This window comes from Amphiprion ocellaris, chromosome 4, assembly GCF_022539595.1.
Source record: "Amphiprion ocellaris isolate individual 3 ecotype Okinawa chromosome 4, ASM2253959v1, whole genome shotgun sequence".
Taxonomy (NCBI): domain Eukaryota; kingdom Metazoa; phylum Chordata; class Actinopteri; family Pomacentridae; genus Amphiprion; species Amphiprion ocellaris.
In genome coordinates, this window is record NC_072769.1 from 12,293,710 (window position 1) to 12,307,501 (window position 13,792).

General features: G+C 36.7%; 1 protein-coding gene across 2 annotated transcripts; it reads left to right on the forward strand.

Annotated features, from left to right (window-relative positions):
• The first annotated feature begins 335 nt into the window (after positions 1 to 335).
• zgc:174863 (uncharacterized protein LOC100136852 homolog) lies at positions 336 to 13,671 on the forward strand. Of its 2 annotated transcripts, XM_023290776.3 has the most exons (9): positions 336 to 490; positions 7,039 to 7,118; positions 7,210 to 7,548; positions 8,042 to 8,350; positions 9,163 to 9,285; positions 9,749 to 9,781; positions 10,332 to 10,376; positions 10,486 to 10,536; positions 10,702 to 13,671. In XM_023290776.3, exons 2-8 carry the CDS (start codon positions 7,049 to 7,051, stop codon positions 10,533 to 10,535), a joined length of 969 nt encoding a protein of 322 aa, XP_023146544.2. In that variant the 5' UTR covers positions 336 to 490; positions 7,039 to 7,048; the 3' UTR covers position 10,536; positions 10,702 to 13,671. The 2 variants fall into 2 exon arrangements, with proteins under 2 accessions (XP_023146544.2, XP_023146545.2); XM_023290777.3 differs by lacking the exon at positions 9,749 to 9,781.
• The last annotated feature ends 121 nt before the right edge of the window (positions 13,672 to 13,792 follow it).

Sequence of the window (13,792 nt, forward strand, 5' to 3'; positions counted from 1 at the left end):
TATATATATATACATATATATATATATATATATATATATACATATATATATATATATATATATATATATATATATATATATATATATATATATATATATATATATATATATATATATAAAATGTAATTTGGGGTTTTTTGCTCATTTTTTTTCTATATTTGGGTTTTCTTTCTTTTTTTATTTTATTTATTTATTTATTGGGTCTTACAGGTTAAGCGCCATTCGAAAAACAACAACATGTGTGAGTAAGTATTGAAACCCTTCACATTTAGTTAGTACAGTGAGGTTTTGGCTGGAGTGTTCACAAAGTTATGTAGGTAAGAGGGCTGCAACTGTGGTTGAACCGGACGAGGCGTTTCTAACCAATCGTGCTTCGGTTACTCATACTGAAAGTGAAAGTAAAGAAGAAGGCAGCGCAACAGCAGTTGGAACATTAGTCTGTAAATTCCCCCACCGTGAGTTCTGGTGTCCATCTCGAGGAGCCTGTACGGTGAGCTTTACACGACATCATATTGTTTGTGTGTGTGTGTGTGTGTGTGTGTGTGTGTGTGTGTGTGTGTGTGCGCTGCGACATTTTGTTGCGTTCACGAAAACTGCGATCATTGACGTCTAACGTGTAGCCGGTGTAGTCACGTACACGTATATGTCGAAATATATAATTTTGTATGTTTACTGGCGTGTTCCTATATTCTAATTTTAATTATACATGTTGAGTTGAATCAGAAACGAGTCCATGTTTGTCGAACTAAGTGTTTAACGCCACCGCTGTTAACAACTCACCTGGTAGATAAGCCGTGCTCTAATATAACCTACCTGTGTACTTAACGTAGCCATTTTGGGGTTTTTAAAAATACTGTTTTAATATCACTTTTGATGTTTGCTTTATCATTTCGAAAAAACAGACTAAATAAAAGTTCAACAAGCTACTGAGTCCATCTAATGAATGCAACACGTGGCAAAAGATAATTATATTACACAGTTAATGTCATGAAAGCTCCTTTATAACTGACACTAGGATTTTCCCACCAAGTGCTATTGGAACAGGAAGTGGACAGACAGGAGCCTTGAGATCCATTTCGGACATGAGAGACAGAAATGTGATCAACACATATTATTATCAATACCAATAATAATATTACTGGAGATAGAATCACAGTGCTTTGTGTGCTCCTGGTACTGTTAATCCCTAAATCCAGGGGTGGAATTAGCCCTAGTGAATATGTCCGGGGGATGTGAAAAGATTTAATTCATTTGTAATGTGCTTGTGTAGGTTGTGCAGATGTTTCCTGCTGTTCATGAGGGATTGCAACTCTGGCATCCACCTGCACACAGCTGCAGTGGCTTGATTATGGCATGGGGACAAGCAACACAAAATACATTTGTATTGTGTGTCTTTCACCTGATTGTCCAGTCTGCAGCTTGCATTTGAGCATCTTATTTGACCACTTTAGTAATTTCCTGTTGTGTCCACAAACGCAAGCCATGACTATATCAAATGGCAAAACAAAATTCTTTCTGTTTCAGTATGACTGGATACAAGAGGAGATCTTTTTGACTGCAGTTTTTTGATTAACTCGAGGTCGGGGAGTCCCACACATGTTGTTGAAATGTAAATGTAAAAGCAAACACAAATATGACAAAAAGTAGCGTCAAAGTCTGTACCATTAGTGGTGTGTGAGAGGCGCATGGAAAAAATGAATACAAAAGTGAAAAACGGCCAAACCGAGCAGGAACAGACTGGCAGACAATGCCAGCTTTAAAATAAAAAAAAAAAACAGCTGGCCAAGTGAAACCTCTTCTAACAGTACTGACACTTTTGTTTTTGGTTCTCACAGAATTTCCTCCCCCAGATGTTTGTGTAGAGGATACTGTCAAACATTTGGCAACTATTAAAACTCCCCGGCTGTGTAAAAAGCGGTTTGAGTGAACTTTCTGTTTCTGTGGCACTCATTTTGTATTTGATTTGGGAGGTAAAGTGACATTTCAAGTGTAGAGTAAACACTTTAACACATAGTGGACGGAGGGTTGAATGGTTTTCTGAAGTAACAATGGGTCCGTGCTACACTCCCATTTACGGAAGGTCAAACAATGTGCAAGGTTACAAAACCAAACTGTTTATTTCCAAAGTTGATCTGGCATGTGAAGTAATGGGATCAGAGGTCTGCTTTGGATCTTATTGACTTTTAATTTAATTCTGTGTGCTCCATCTGTTTGTTATCCTTCATAGATGTTTATTAAACACACACACACACACACACACACACACACACACACACACACACACACACACTCACACACACACACACACACACACACACGGTGGCCTATTTTATTCTTGGTAATTACCCTGCTAACTTCTTACCTTTTGTTGAGCTGCGGTGAAGGGAAAATTATATTTCTTCAAGAGAAAAATGTATTTTGGAGGTTTTAAACTACACAACAAGTCTGTCCAGCTTTTGTCTTGTTTAAAATTCACCCATGATCTGCATTTATGGTAGTTTCTCATTTATTTATGCATTTTTGAATTGGAGCGACTTGCTTCAGCTTTCGGGAACACTGATGGACCACAAGATTTGGTTGTTATTAAGACAAATAAATAAAATGGACAAAAGGAAGCAGTTTGTAAACTACGCAGCTCGTCAACTCGTTCTTGAGAAAACCTTTTCTACAAAATTGCTGGATTTTCAGAAGCAAAGAAAATCAGCTGTGAGAATTTTCACTTTTTCTCAGCCATGATAAGGTTATTGACCTCTCATTCCTTTCATTTCCTTCCACTGACATTGAGGACCAGTTTATCTTATGTCTGTTTTTTCTGTCTGCCTGTTGGTGGGATCTCTCCTGTCCTCAACAAAAGGATACATGCACACATGCATGCTTTTTGTCTTATACAGTAGAAGGCTGCAATAGTCACATTGCAGGAAGAGTATTGTGAAGTAAGTTAACTCAAACACATTACGCCACAACTTAATTTTTTTCTGTTGTTTGATACGAAACAAAAACTTACCCAAGTCTCCTTTTCTTTGATGAACCTACTGGAGAATTCAGTCTGATATAAGACAATGCCCTCCAGTTTAAGGATTTTTGGATAGAGTGTTTGTAGAGATGTATGTAGAGTGATGTAGAGAGTTTTTTTTGTTTTTTTTAATTTAAAACAGTTTTCTGACATAGAGCTCCTACATGCACTGTAAATCTGCATGTTAAAAATAATCAAGTAGATTAGGTACTGTAAACTCAAATTTTCAATAAAGTTCTACTTACTTACATATATCAAATTCGTGTAACTAGATCTTGTTTTTTGAGTAAATTTAACTCAAAAATTTTGATTGACGAACTATTTATGTATTAAGTAAGCATAACTTAAAAGCATACAGCCAGTCACATACACGTATATGTCGAAATATATAATTTTGTGTGTTTACTGGCGTGTTCCTATATTCTAATTTTAATTATACATGTTGAGTTGAATCAGAAACGATTCCATGTTTGTCGAACTAAGTGTTTAACGCCACCGCTGTTAACAACTCACCTGGTAGATAAGCCGTGCTCTAATATAACCTACCTGTGTACTTAACGTAGCCATTTTGGGTTTTTTAAAAATACTGTTTTAATATTACTTTTGATGTTTGCTTTATCATTTCGAAAAAACAGACTAAATAAAAGTTCAACAAGCTACTGAGTCCATCTAATGAATGCAACACGTGGCAAAAGATAATTATATTACGCAGTTAATGTCATGAAAGCTCCTTTATAACTGACACTAGGATTTTCCCACCAAGTGCTATTGGAACAGGAAGTGGACAGACAGGAGCCTTGGGATCCATTTCGGACATGAGAGACAGAAATGTGATCAACACATATTATTATCAATACCAATAATAATATTACTGGAGATAGAATCACAGTGCTTTGTGTGCTCCTGGTACTGTTAATCCCTAAATCCAGGGGTGGAATTAGCCCTAGTGAATATGTCCGGGGGATGTGAAAAGATTTAATTCATTTGTAACGTGCTTGTGTAGGTTGTGCAGATGTTTCCTGCTGTTCATGAGGGATTGCAACTCTGGCATCCACCTGCACACAGCTGCAGTGGCTTGATTATGGCATGGGGACAAGCAACACAAAATACATTTGTATTGTGTGTCTTTCACCTGATTGTCCAGTCTGCAGCTTGCATTTGAGCATCTTATTTGACCACTTTAGTAATTTCCTGTTGTGTCCACAAACGCAAGCCATGACTATATCAAATGGCAAAACAAAATTCTTTCTGTTTCAGTATGACTGGATACAAGAGGAGATCTTTTTGACTGCAGTTTTTTGATTAACTCGAGGTCGGGGAGTCCCACACATGTTGTTGAAATGTAAATGTAAAAGCAAACACAAATATGACAAAAAGTAGCGTCAAAGTCTGTACCATTAGTGGTGTGTGAGAGGTGCATGGAAAAAATGAATACAAAAGTGAAAAACGGCCAAACTGAGCAGGAACAGATGGGCAGAGAATGTTGTTGTATTTCTTTAATGTAATTTCATCCAAGTTGTTGCCCAGTTGTCCTTCTCAAGTATCAGCCAGACAGCTTGTTGCAGCGCTGCATTTTATGTAAAATTAAATTTTATTTTTTTATATTGTGTTATTGCTATTCCATTTTAATAATTTTTGAATGATTTTTATCATTATTGACATTGCAGAGTGCTGTAAGTGAGGAGGCAGGAAAATGCTGTTCAGTGGAAGATTGTATGACTTTTAGTTAAGTAAGTTGTACTCAATGTAATTGAGGCAATCAGTTGCACAAATTTTTTAAGTTTTGAGTCACATGTTTTTGAGCATTGCTAAGTCAGCAATTTTGACTTGCGGTTTCGTAAAACAATAACAACAAAAGCTAATAAACATTGAGTTTTGTTAACATAAAATTGCGTGGTTGTGTACTTTTTTAAGTCTGTTAACTTGAAACCTTTAAATCTTAACAATACAAAATGTTTGTCAACGAAACTGAAAACTTGAAGTCGTATTACATGAGAACATTTGAGTTGACTTAATGAACACTTTAATTTAACTGTAAGCAAAAGGTAGAAGTAACTGGTAATCAAACTTTTAAATTCTGAAAACTTTTCACTTTTAATTTATCAACTCAAAAATTTTGTGGCAATCGATTGTATCAGTCGGTTTGAGTTCTGGCAACTTATTCGGGTTTGCATTGTGTGGACAGTAAAATGAGTGAATAAACAGGATGGAAACACCAAAAATTGCAGTTTGGTTTCAAAAAGAAAGACAATATCAGTTGTATGGAATTATTTTGACTACAGAAAGGATGATGTGTCCCGAAAACAAGACATCACCAATAGAGCAGTTTTTTGCACACTACACATGGCAACACGACTAATTTATTCGACCATTTAAATCAGCACCACAAAGCTTTGTGTGATTTGAATGCTATCCAAATCGAAAATATATTTGCATGCCTTTGCCAGCATCCCTAAAAAGAGAAAAAAAATCAGTTGTAGTAACAAACAGAGCCCATTCTTAAAGCTTTGTATGTTGGAAAATAAAAAATAAAATTTCATATTTGTGTATATTAGTACAAGTAATCTTAATGCTAGATGATAAAGAACAAATTGTTTTTGCGCAGTCACTAATTCACAGGAGTAGAATGTAGCTCAGTACTTTAGTCAAGTCTTTTTCTTTTATGACATATTCTTCTAATACTCCACTCCATTTTACAGGGAAATTTTCTACTTCTTAGTCCACTGTATTTATCTAGTAGCAGTAGCTACGTTACAAGTCAAGATTTTTGCTCACAAAACATATGAAGAACTTAAGAAATCTGTTTTATTATGAAAAAAATACGGTTTTTACAAGTACAGCTGAAACCAGTAGTTCATTAATCAGTTGATTAAGTTAATTGTTGCACAATTTTAGCAACTATTTTGCTAAATGTTTGAGTCATTTTCCAGGTATTAACATTTTATGAGTCAATTTTCACAAATATGACGATTTTGTGTAATTTTTTTTCTTTCATCATTTTCACAATTTTAATGTATTTTGAAATTTTTTTAGAATTATATTGCACATTGTGATGGTGGGACTTTCACTATTTCACTATTCTAAGATTTTTTTTTTTTTACAAACCAGTCAGCAATCAATAAACTAATCCATATTGAAAATAATCATTAGGAGCTTTTCTGTACAAAATTGTTCAAAATAAGCTCAACCTCAGCCGACTGCAACAATAAAATCCTTCTTTGCATTAGTAATAGAAATCTAATGATGTAATATAGATGGGTGCAACAGCTACATTTTTCTGCATACTGTCTTGTAGTTTTTCATCTTTCACGTATATTTTGCTGATTGTACCTTCATTGTTGTGCTTAGATAGCATGTTAAATGTGGGACTTTTACTTGTCACAGAGCATTAGCACTTTTAAACAGGTAAAGCTCTTGAATACTTCACTACCGCTACTAATTAATGTGTCATTGGTTCTGTCCTTCCTGGTTCAATGAAAATGAATGCTTTCATACAAACTAGCAACACAAACACTTAAAAGACTGCTGTTTGTTTTATTCCGTGCTGTTGAAAAACATACTTCTTTGTTTTTGTATTTCATCATTGTTCCTGTTTCCACAAAGGGATGTTAATTGAATTATTAAGGGCCAGGAAACTAATGACATAATATGTTCAGGGAATTTTTTGAAGATCTTTCCTTGTAAAGATTACATGAATGGAATTTTATCCAGGAAGCTAACACTGGGTTTCTGCCAGAAATGGCGTAGCTGGTTACTGATTCTCTGAAGGTTAATGTTTTAGCATGACATTAATGGAGGGAGTGTTTGCTGCACATGATGTGGCTCGTTCCAGTTTTCTCATGCTTTCTTCAACAAGAAGACGACCTTCACCAACAACCTCTAACACACTGACCTCTAATGCACAATATTAGTTTCATCCCAGTCCTCCTTTCCACCCTGCAGTTTTGACCTGCTTGAATTAAAGCTGGTGATTCTTATATCTAAATAGATTTTTATAACAATGTTCATTCCAACTGTACTTTCAGATAAAGAAACATGGCCTCCAGTGGAATCTTCTTCTTTACTCTCATTGCCGTCTGGGTTGCTGCAGGAAATGCAAAGAATCGTAAGCTCCTCCATAATCTGAATACTTAAAGTATGAAATTCTGCTTACTACCAGTGTAACCTCTCTCTCATTTTTACTTTGTTTTCCACAGCTTTTGTAAAAGTAGAATGCAACACAGAAAACATTGGAGAACATGGCCATCAGTCACTGCTGGAGTGTGCTGTCAAAACCACAAAAGAAGTAGTAGGTGCAGTAATCCGGGTTGTAACTTGGACGAAAGAGGGAGTTGATGATCCCTTGCTGGTTTTTAACAGAGGGGAATTGCGCCGGGAGCCAGGCTATAGATTTGCTGAACCATCCTGGGATGAGAACAACATGAACATATCCCTGCTCATTGCCAGAACTGCGGTGGCAGACGATGGAGATTATACATGCATGGTGATCACAGACAGCGGCGATGACAACATCCTCATTAGGCTCAAAGTCAAAGGTGAAAGTGAAACATTTGTACCACCGTTTGGCACAAAGAGGTGACCATTATGAGTTTAGAATTTATTCACAAAATTAATTGTGACCAGCTCAATTTAAAGCTAAAACACTAGTAAAACTGTTACTATGTACATTTGCACATTCTGGTTAAACACAGAAAACTGACTTACTGAAAAAAGTTGTGTTTCTCTGATGGAATGAAACTTACTTTGAAGTCAGGGACTTTCCAGGCTAATCTGTTTGGCATTCCCCTTAGATGGCCTCAAACTGTCCTTACTTGATTTCAGTTTCATTATGTTGCACAAACATGATCAGGAATATCTGCTGTAGTAGCCATCTTCTTATCTTATTTACCACATATTGTGATTCTTAGTCCTAGGTAAATATTGTGGTCATCTGATGTCATTGAGATACTTTATTGTTTTTATTTGATTGGCATGTTAGTACATTGTTAAGCTCATTCACGATGTTTGCTTCCCATTTCATCTTTGCAGCCACATACAGAGACCCAACTATACGCTCCATTCCTGAGAAAATATCCGAAGATGCAGATAACGACCTGATTTGTAACGCTGATGGTGGCTACCCAAAAGGTCAGCTTCGCTGGTTTGACGAAAACAATGTGGAGTGGACAAGGAGTGCAGAAATGGACGTGAGACAGACAGACAATGGCCTGTTTCAGCTCTCAAGCAAGCTGACTTTGCTGAAAGGATCCCGTTTCTCCAAGTATACCTGTGTCGTGTTCAATGCCACTGGAGGCAAAGGGGGTTCGACCACATTTGAAATACCACCGACTTCTCGAGGTACATATTACTGAGTATGTGATATTCAGCACCACACTATCTGAAATTTGAAGCAACATAGATTTTACCACAGTTTTGTAAATATGCCTTCGTTTAGGATTGCTCAACTAAGAGCCGCAAGCTAATGGTAGGACATGTTTTTGTTGGCATCACTGGAGACTGGGGTAGGCTGAATTTTCCAACACAAACAACAAAGTGTAGTTGAAGTATGAACTTTAACAATAACATCCTGTAAATGTGAAACAGTATAAAAATTCCAGAAACAGGTGGAGGTTTTCATACACTGGCAAAACTTCTGTTCCTCCAAATTTCTAACATCTATTTGTTTGGTATTGAAATATAACCATTGTCTTTGCGGCTGACTTTGTACTGATGCACAATTCAGTAGACAGGTGAGAACATGTATCTGACCTGACATTTTCAGCATAATGAAAGAAAAATATGCATGATGGTAGAATCCAGATAAGACTGAATAATAGTTTTCATGCCATGGAAGGTTTTTTTTTTCTATTTGCCATCCCCTATAAAACCAACTCACCAGGAAGTTCTCTTGGCAACTATCTGAGCTGGCATCTCAGCTGTCACAGCTGCCACACAGATTAGTATCTGTAGATGAGGTATCTGTTGCACACTGTTGAAACATGGTGTGAATGTTGCCTGCCAGCCGTCTTGTTCCTTTTTTACTTTCCCTGCATCTGGAAAGTGAATGTAATTTGCTCAAGTATTACAGGGGGATCTTTTCACCAGTACATGTTGACTGATTTTTATCATGCAATTGCAACAATTTGAAGCATCAGATTGATTTTTTTCAGGGCAGGGACAGGACATCGAAGGGACTGGTCTCTCCTCCAAAATAGCCGCTCCTGTGATTGTCATTGGATCGCTGATCGTGGGATTGCTGTTGGCATTGCTGATTTATAGAAGGCGATCTCAAAGTGAGTACACACTCATGTCATGTTTTGAAATAATACAATTAAAAAAACACGACATCATGAAAGCCATTTTGATTTTTAATGTGATACTTGAATTCAAACGTTCTCACGGTAGTAATGCTGTCATGTGATGTTTCATCACTTCCTTTCTATAAATGATGTGGAGCTCAAATGAAAAGCAACGCGCAGTGATAGTTGATACCAAAACAGTTGGAAGCAGAAAAACCTGTACAACACCTGGAGGCTGCCAAGGTGTTCACGAGGGGAACAGTACACAAAGGAAATCCTTTTTATTTTTGAGTAATCATTGTAGCTGCTACAATCTGTTCCACAGTTTGAACAGTAGAGTGAACACACTTTTCACTGTTAGGCAGTGCTCTGCAAAATGTTTCACAGAGCTTGGTGAAGTTGTAAATGTCTGTAGGGAGGGTGTTCTCACGCTCGTGCTCTGTCGTATTCTTGACAGTGGCCCGGAGGCCCTCTGCTGCACCCCTTATGGGTACATCCATCGTTGGACAAATTAATACTGCTGCTTTAATTCTTTTCTATCTTGGCATTGGGGTTAGCATTCGCTGTGTCTTTAAAGATTTGAATAAACACTCTACCTATTGGTTTTCTTTGCATCTTTCATTGAAAGCAAATCTTTTGCTCGATGTGGTATTTTTAAAGCTTTTTTCAAATATTCCAGATGAACTTTGGAGCTGACACACATGTTCATGTCTCATCAAAAATTCTGACTGTCCTTGCACTAATATGGGCATCAAACTCTACTGGGTTTCCTCTGATTTTGAAGACTTCTTTGGAAGTACAGTGATAAACTGCAGTATTGCACTCGACATCTGTTTTCTACGTTTCTATGACTTGTGAAAAATTTTAGTGACTAATCACAAATATTTGAAGCATAACATAGCCTGCCTAATGCTACAGACACTTACCACTGGAGATATGTCTATGCTTGCATGTCTTGAAATTGCTTAATATGGTGAAGGTTTCACTTACATCCATTGTTACGCACAGTAAATTTCATCTACTGTAATAATTTCTTTCAGGTGACCAACAACGGGGTCGTGCAGTCGAATTTGATGCTGAGAAAGGTAGTATGTCTAAAGTACAGTGACCTGATGGTGTTTAAGCTATAAAATGTTTAATTGTTTTTGTTTGTTTGTTTGTTTTTATTCATGCTGTTATTCAATCTGTCCACAGGTCGTCTTCAGAATATGGAATCTGAACAATGTGAAGACAGCCAGCCCTGAGGTAATTATAAAACAAGCAAGCGACTGGAACGACTAGTTTTATCTCCTTTTTGTTATGTCTCTACTTGCAGTCAGACATGAATATATAGATAGGAATAAGACTAAAAATAGACAACACCAAATGCTTGAAAGCTGTCATTCTTACAAACTCTGTCTTTCTCTACAGGATACACCACATGCCACATGAATATACTAATTTACCAGCAACCTCTGAATTTAACACTTCCTTGTTTGCTAAACGCCACTCTGTCATTGTACTTTCCTGTCACAAACAACTGTGTGTAGCCAGGAATGGCTTGTACTATTGTGATTTATCAGAGGAACTGTAAGCTCAGTCTTCCCCCGAGCTTGCTCAGTCAACATTCTTAAATCAAAAAAAAAAGCGATGATGGCTGATTTTTAATCAAGCGAAGACCAACTAGAAGCCAGGGAATCCTCTTTTGGCTCGGGTGACATTACAACAGCCATGTCAGGTGCGAAATAGAACATCTTCAAGGCCCACAGTGATAGTGATTGTAGATGTTGATACTGAATTTCTGATACATGTTGGAGGAAATGTTTTTATGCAGTCAGTGTGCTGCAGTTGTAACCTACGCAGTAACTGTAGCTAAACAGGAGTGGCCTTACTTACTTCCTCATCTCTTGTTCTGCTGTCAGCTTTACAAGAAAAACACTGAATCATGTTCTTAGGATAGAGGCAAGTTATAAGGTATGTGTGTGTGTGTGTGTGTGTGTGTGTTGCAGTAAAACATAACTGATGCCTCATTGTTTGTGATCTTATAGTGTAGCTTTTTACTATCGCATGTGACTCCAAGAGTTATTCAAAGATAAGGAATTTTTTTTTTTACTGTCAACAAATCCTATCGATAGACCAAACAACAACGTGCTAGTACTCCTCATTCTTGACTTTCCTAACCTAAGCACTTAGATCCAACCCCACTTGTTCCTACTGAATATGTAAATTGTTAAAACTAATACAAAGTTTCTTTATTTTTTAAGGCTTGCCTAAAACATCCTGGCATTGTAAGCTTTTAGGAAGGTTATTCCCGTATGCACTATTTACTCCAACAGTAAGAATTATAGAATTAGTGCAAATAGAAATTTGAATAATATTTCATTTGTGATTTATCATGCACTATGTGGGATTGACTCAAAATAAGCCACACTGGTTGTGGTTCTGTAATGAAGAAACATGTCACCCAATGCATTCTGCTATATTGCACTAGGTGCAATACTATGTTATGTTTTGCTTTTGTTTTTTTATTAGTGATTCTCACATGAGGTTTTATTGCAGCTAAAATGATTGTAGCACCCAGAGATTACCTTCACTAACTTCAAAATACATCATTAAACTTTTATGAAATGTGTTAAGCTTCAGGGAAAACAAGCAAAGGTGCTAATTCACATGTATTCAAACAGTGAGCCAACAGTTTAGACCATCTCCAAGCCATTAAATAGATGATGAGATGGGATGGACTGCAATCTGTTTGACACCGAATGACTGATTACATCATAAGTTTCATATCTAGTTAATAATCAGAGCAGCTTTGCCTGTAATGTTGGCTTTATATACTCAGGCAGTAATTGTTGATGGGGTCAATTAGACGTCAGTTTTGGTCATTTTGTGGGATTTGTTGACATTAAGAAATACACTGTACATTTTGTATCTATACTTTGTTGAGAAGTTCATTTTATTGGTCAGTAGGGTAGCTCAGTATATTTCATACATTATGATGTGTGCGGTACTTGCATCAGAAGTTAATTCACACATATACTACTACTGTTTTTGAAGCTGTCTGATGAAAATCTGCAAGTGAAGTCTGTCAGATGGAACACATCTACCTACAATTTTAGGGGTTCTTATAGGAGCTGTATCTGCACAGAAAAATGAGTAAGAAATAGGCGAGAACCAAAAATTGTGGTTCCACAAGGAAATGTAGTATTGTATGGGAATGTTTTGGCTACAGATAGTAGCCAAAATAGGTAGTCAGGTCGTATGTCCGCAATCTCTTGACGTTGTTGCAGATACACATCTAGGCCGCACATCTAACGCATTTGACTATTTAAATCTGCATCGCAAAGCTTGGTATGATGAGTATAAAGTCAGATCTGTTTGTCATCTGAAATAAAGAATACTATTTTGCATGCTTTTGCCAGTTCTGCTTCATATGGGAAAGGCTGCAAATGGCTTTTCATCGCTTATTTAAAATAATCTGGTAGTTTTGATGCTATTTACTCACAAAATCACTCCAGTCATTCTACAGTGACCAACTCTCTCCAAATAGTAATTCAGGTTTTCTGGTGAGAAATCTTACTGTACAGCGTTCAAAGGGACTATCTCTTTCAGTCAAGTATCACCCCTCACTGCCTGACAACATTGAGCCGTTGCAAATTTCAGATCCTTTTTCGAACCAGTGAGAAAGCTCATGTGGCACGATCATCACTTTCTACGTATTCAGTAATAGCTTGTCTTTAAGCCAAAAGCAGCTTTGTACTTGTGCTTGTGTGTAATTAGGAAGGTTGCTTATATAACTTTTGGCATGAGTACTCTGACTTATTGCAAAACTTCCTCTCTGGGTTTTGTTCTCTTCATCGAATACTCTGTATTAAAAATGAGTCTGCATCTTTTTAGGTTGGTGATAAGAATTTTAAACCGGTATCAGTTTGATTTTGGAGCAGCAGGTGACAATAACATTTTGTCGACTCGGTGTATGCAGCTTATTGTGACACTAACAAAAGAAAAATTAGTGTAAAACTGAAGATATCTTATCAGCATTCGCACACGTACATGATTAAACTTGGTATGGGAACAGAATGTGAACAAAGTTAATCATTGACTTACTGGAAAAAACAACACAAGTTTAAACTTTAAAAGATTTTCATTTCAAAGATTATTCTGGGAGTTAAAAAAAGACATCTTTGATAAATTGCGAGATGCATCTGAGTGAATATATACTGTTATTGTAAATCTGTGCATTGATGTCTCAGTTGGTACCTCAGGTTTAAATGAAGCATTGACTGTGGACCGACCAGGCATCTTGATCTCTAAGAACCATGTATGGTATAAGCTGTGATGTTAATATGGTGTGGCTGTGGTGTTAAAATGTGATTAAAAGGCATTCTTATGAAAAAAAAATGAGGGAGAACTGTGTGATTTTTTTTTTTTTTTGGACACATGCAGTTTATTTTTCACTGACTGGCACTTCTTACTAGATTCAGACATAACACTTTTCTGCTCCTTTTATTCAATATCAGAT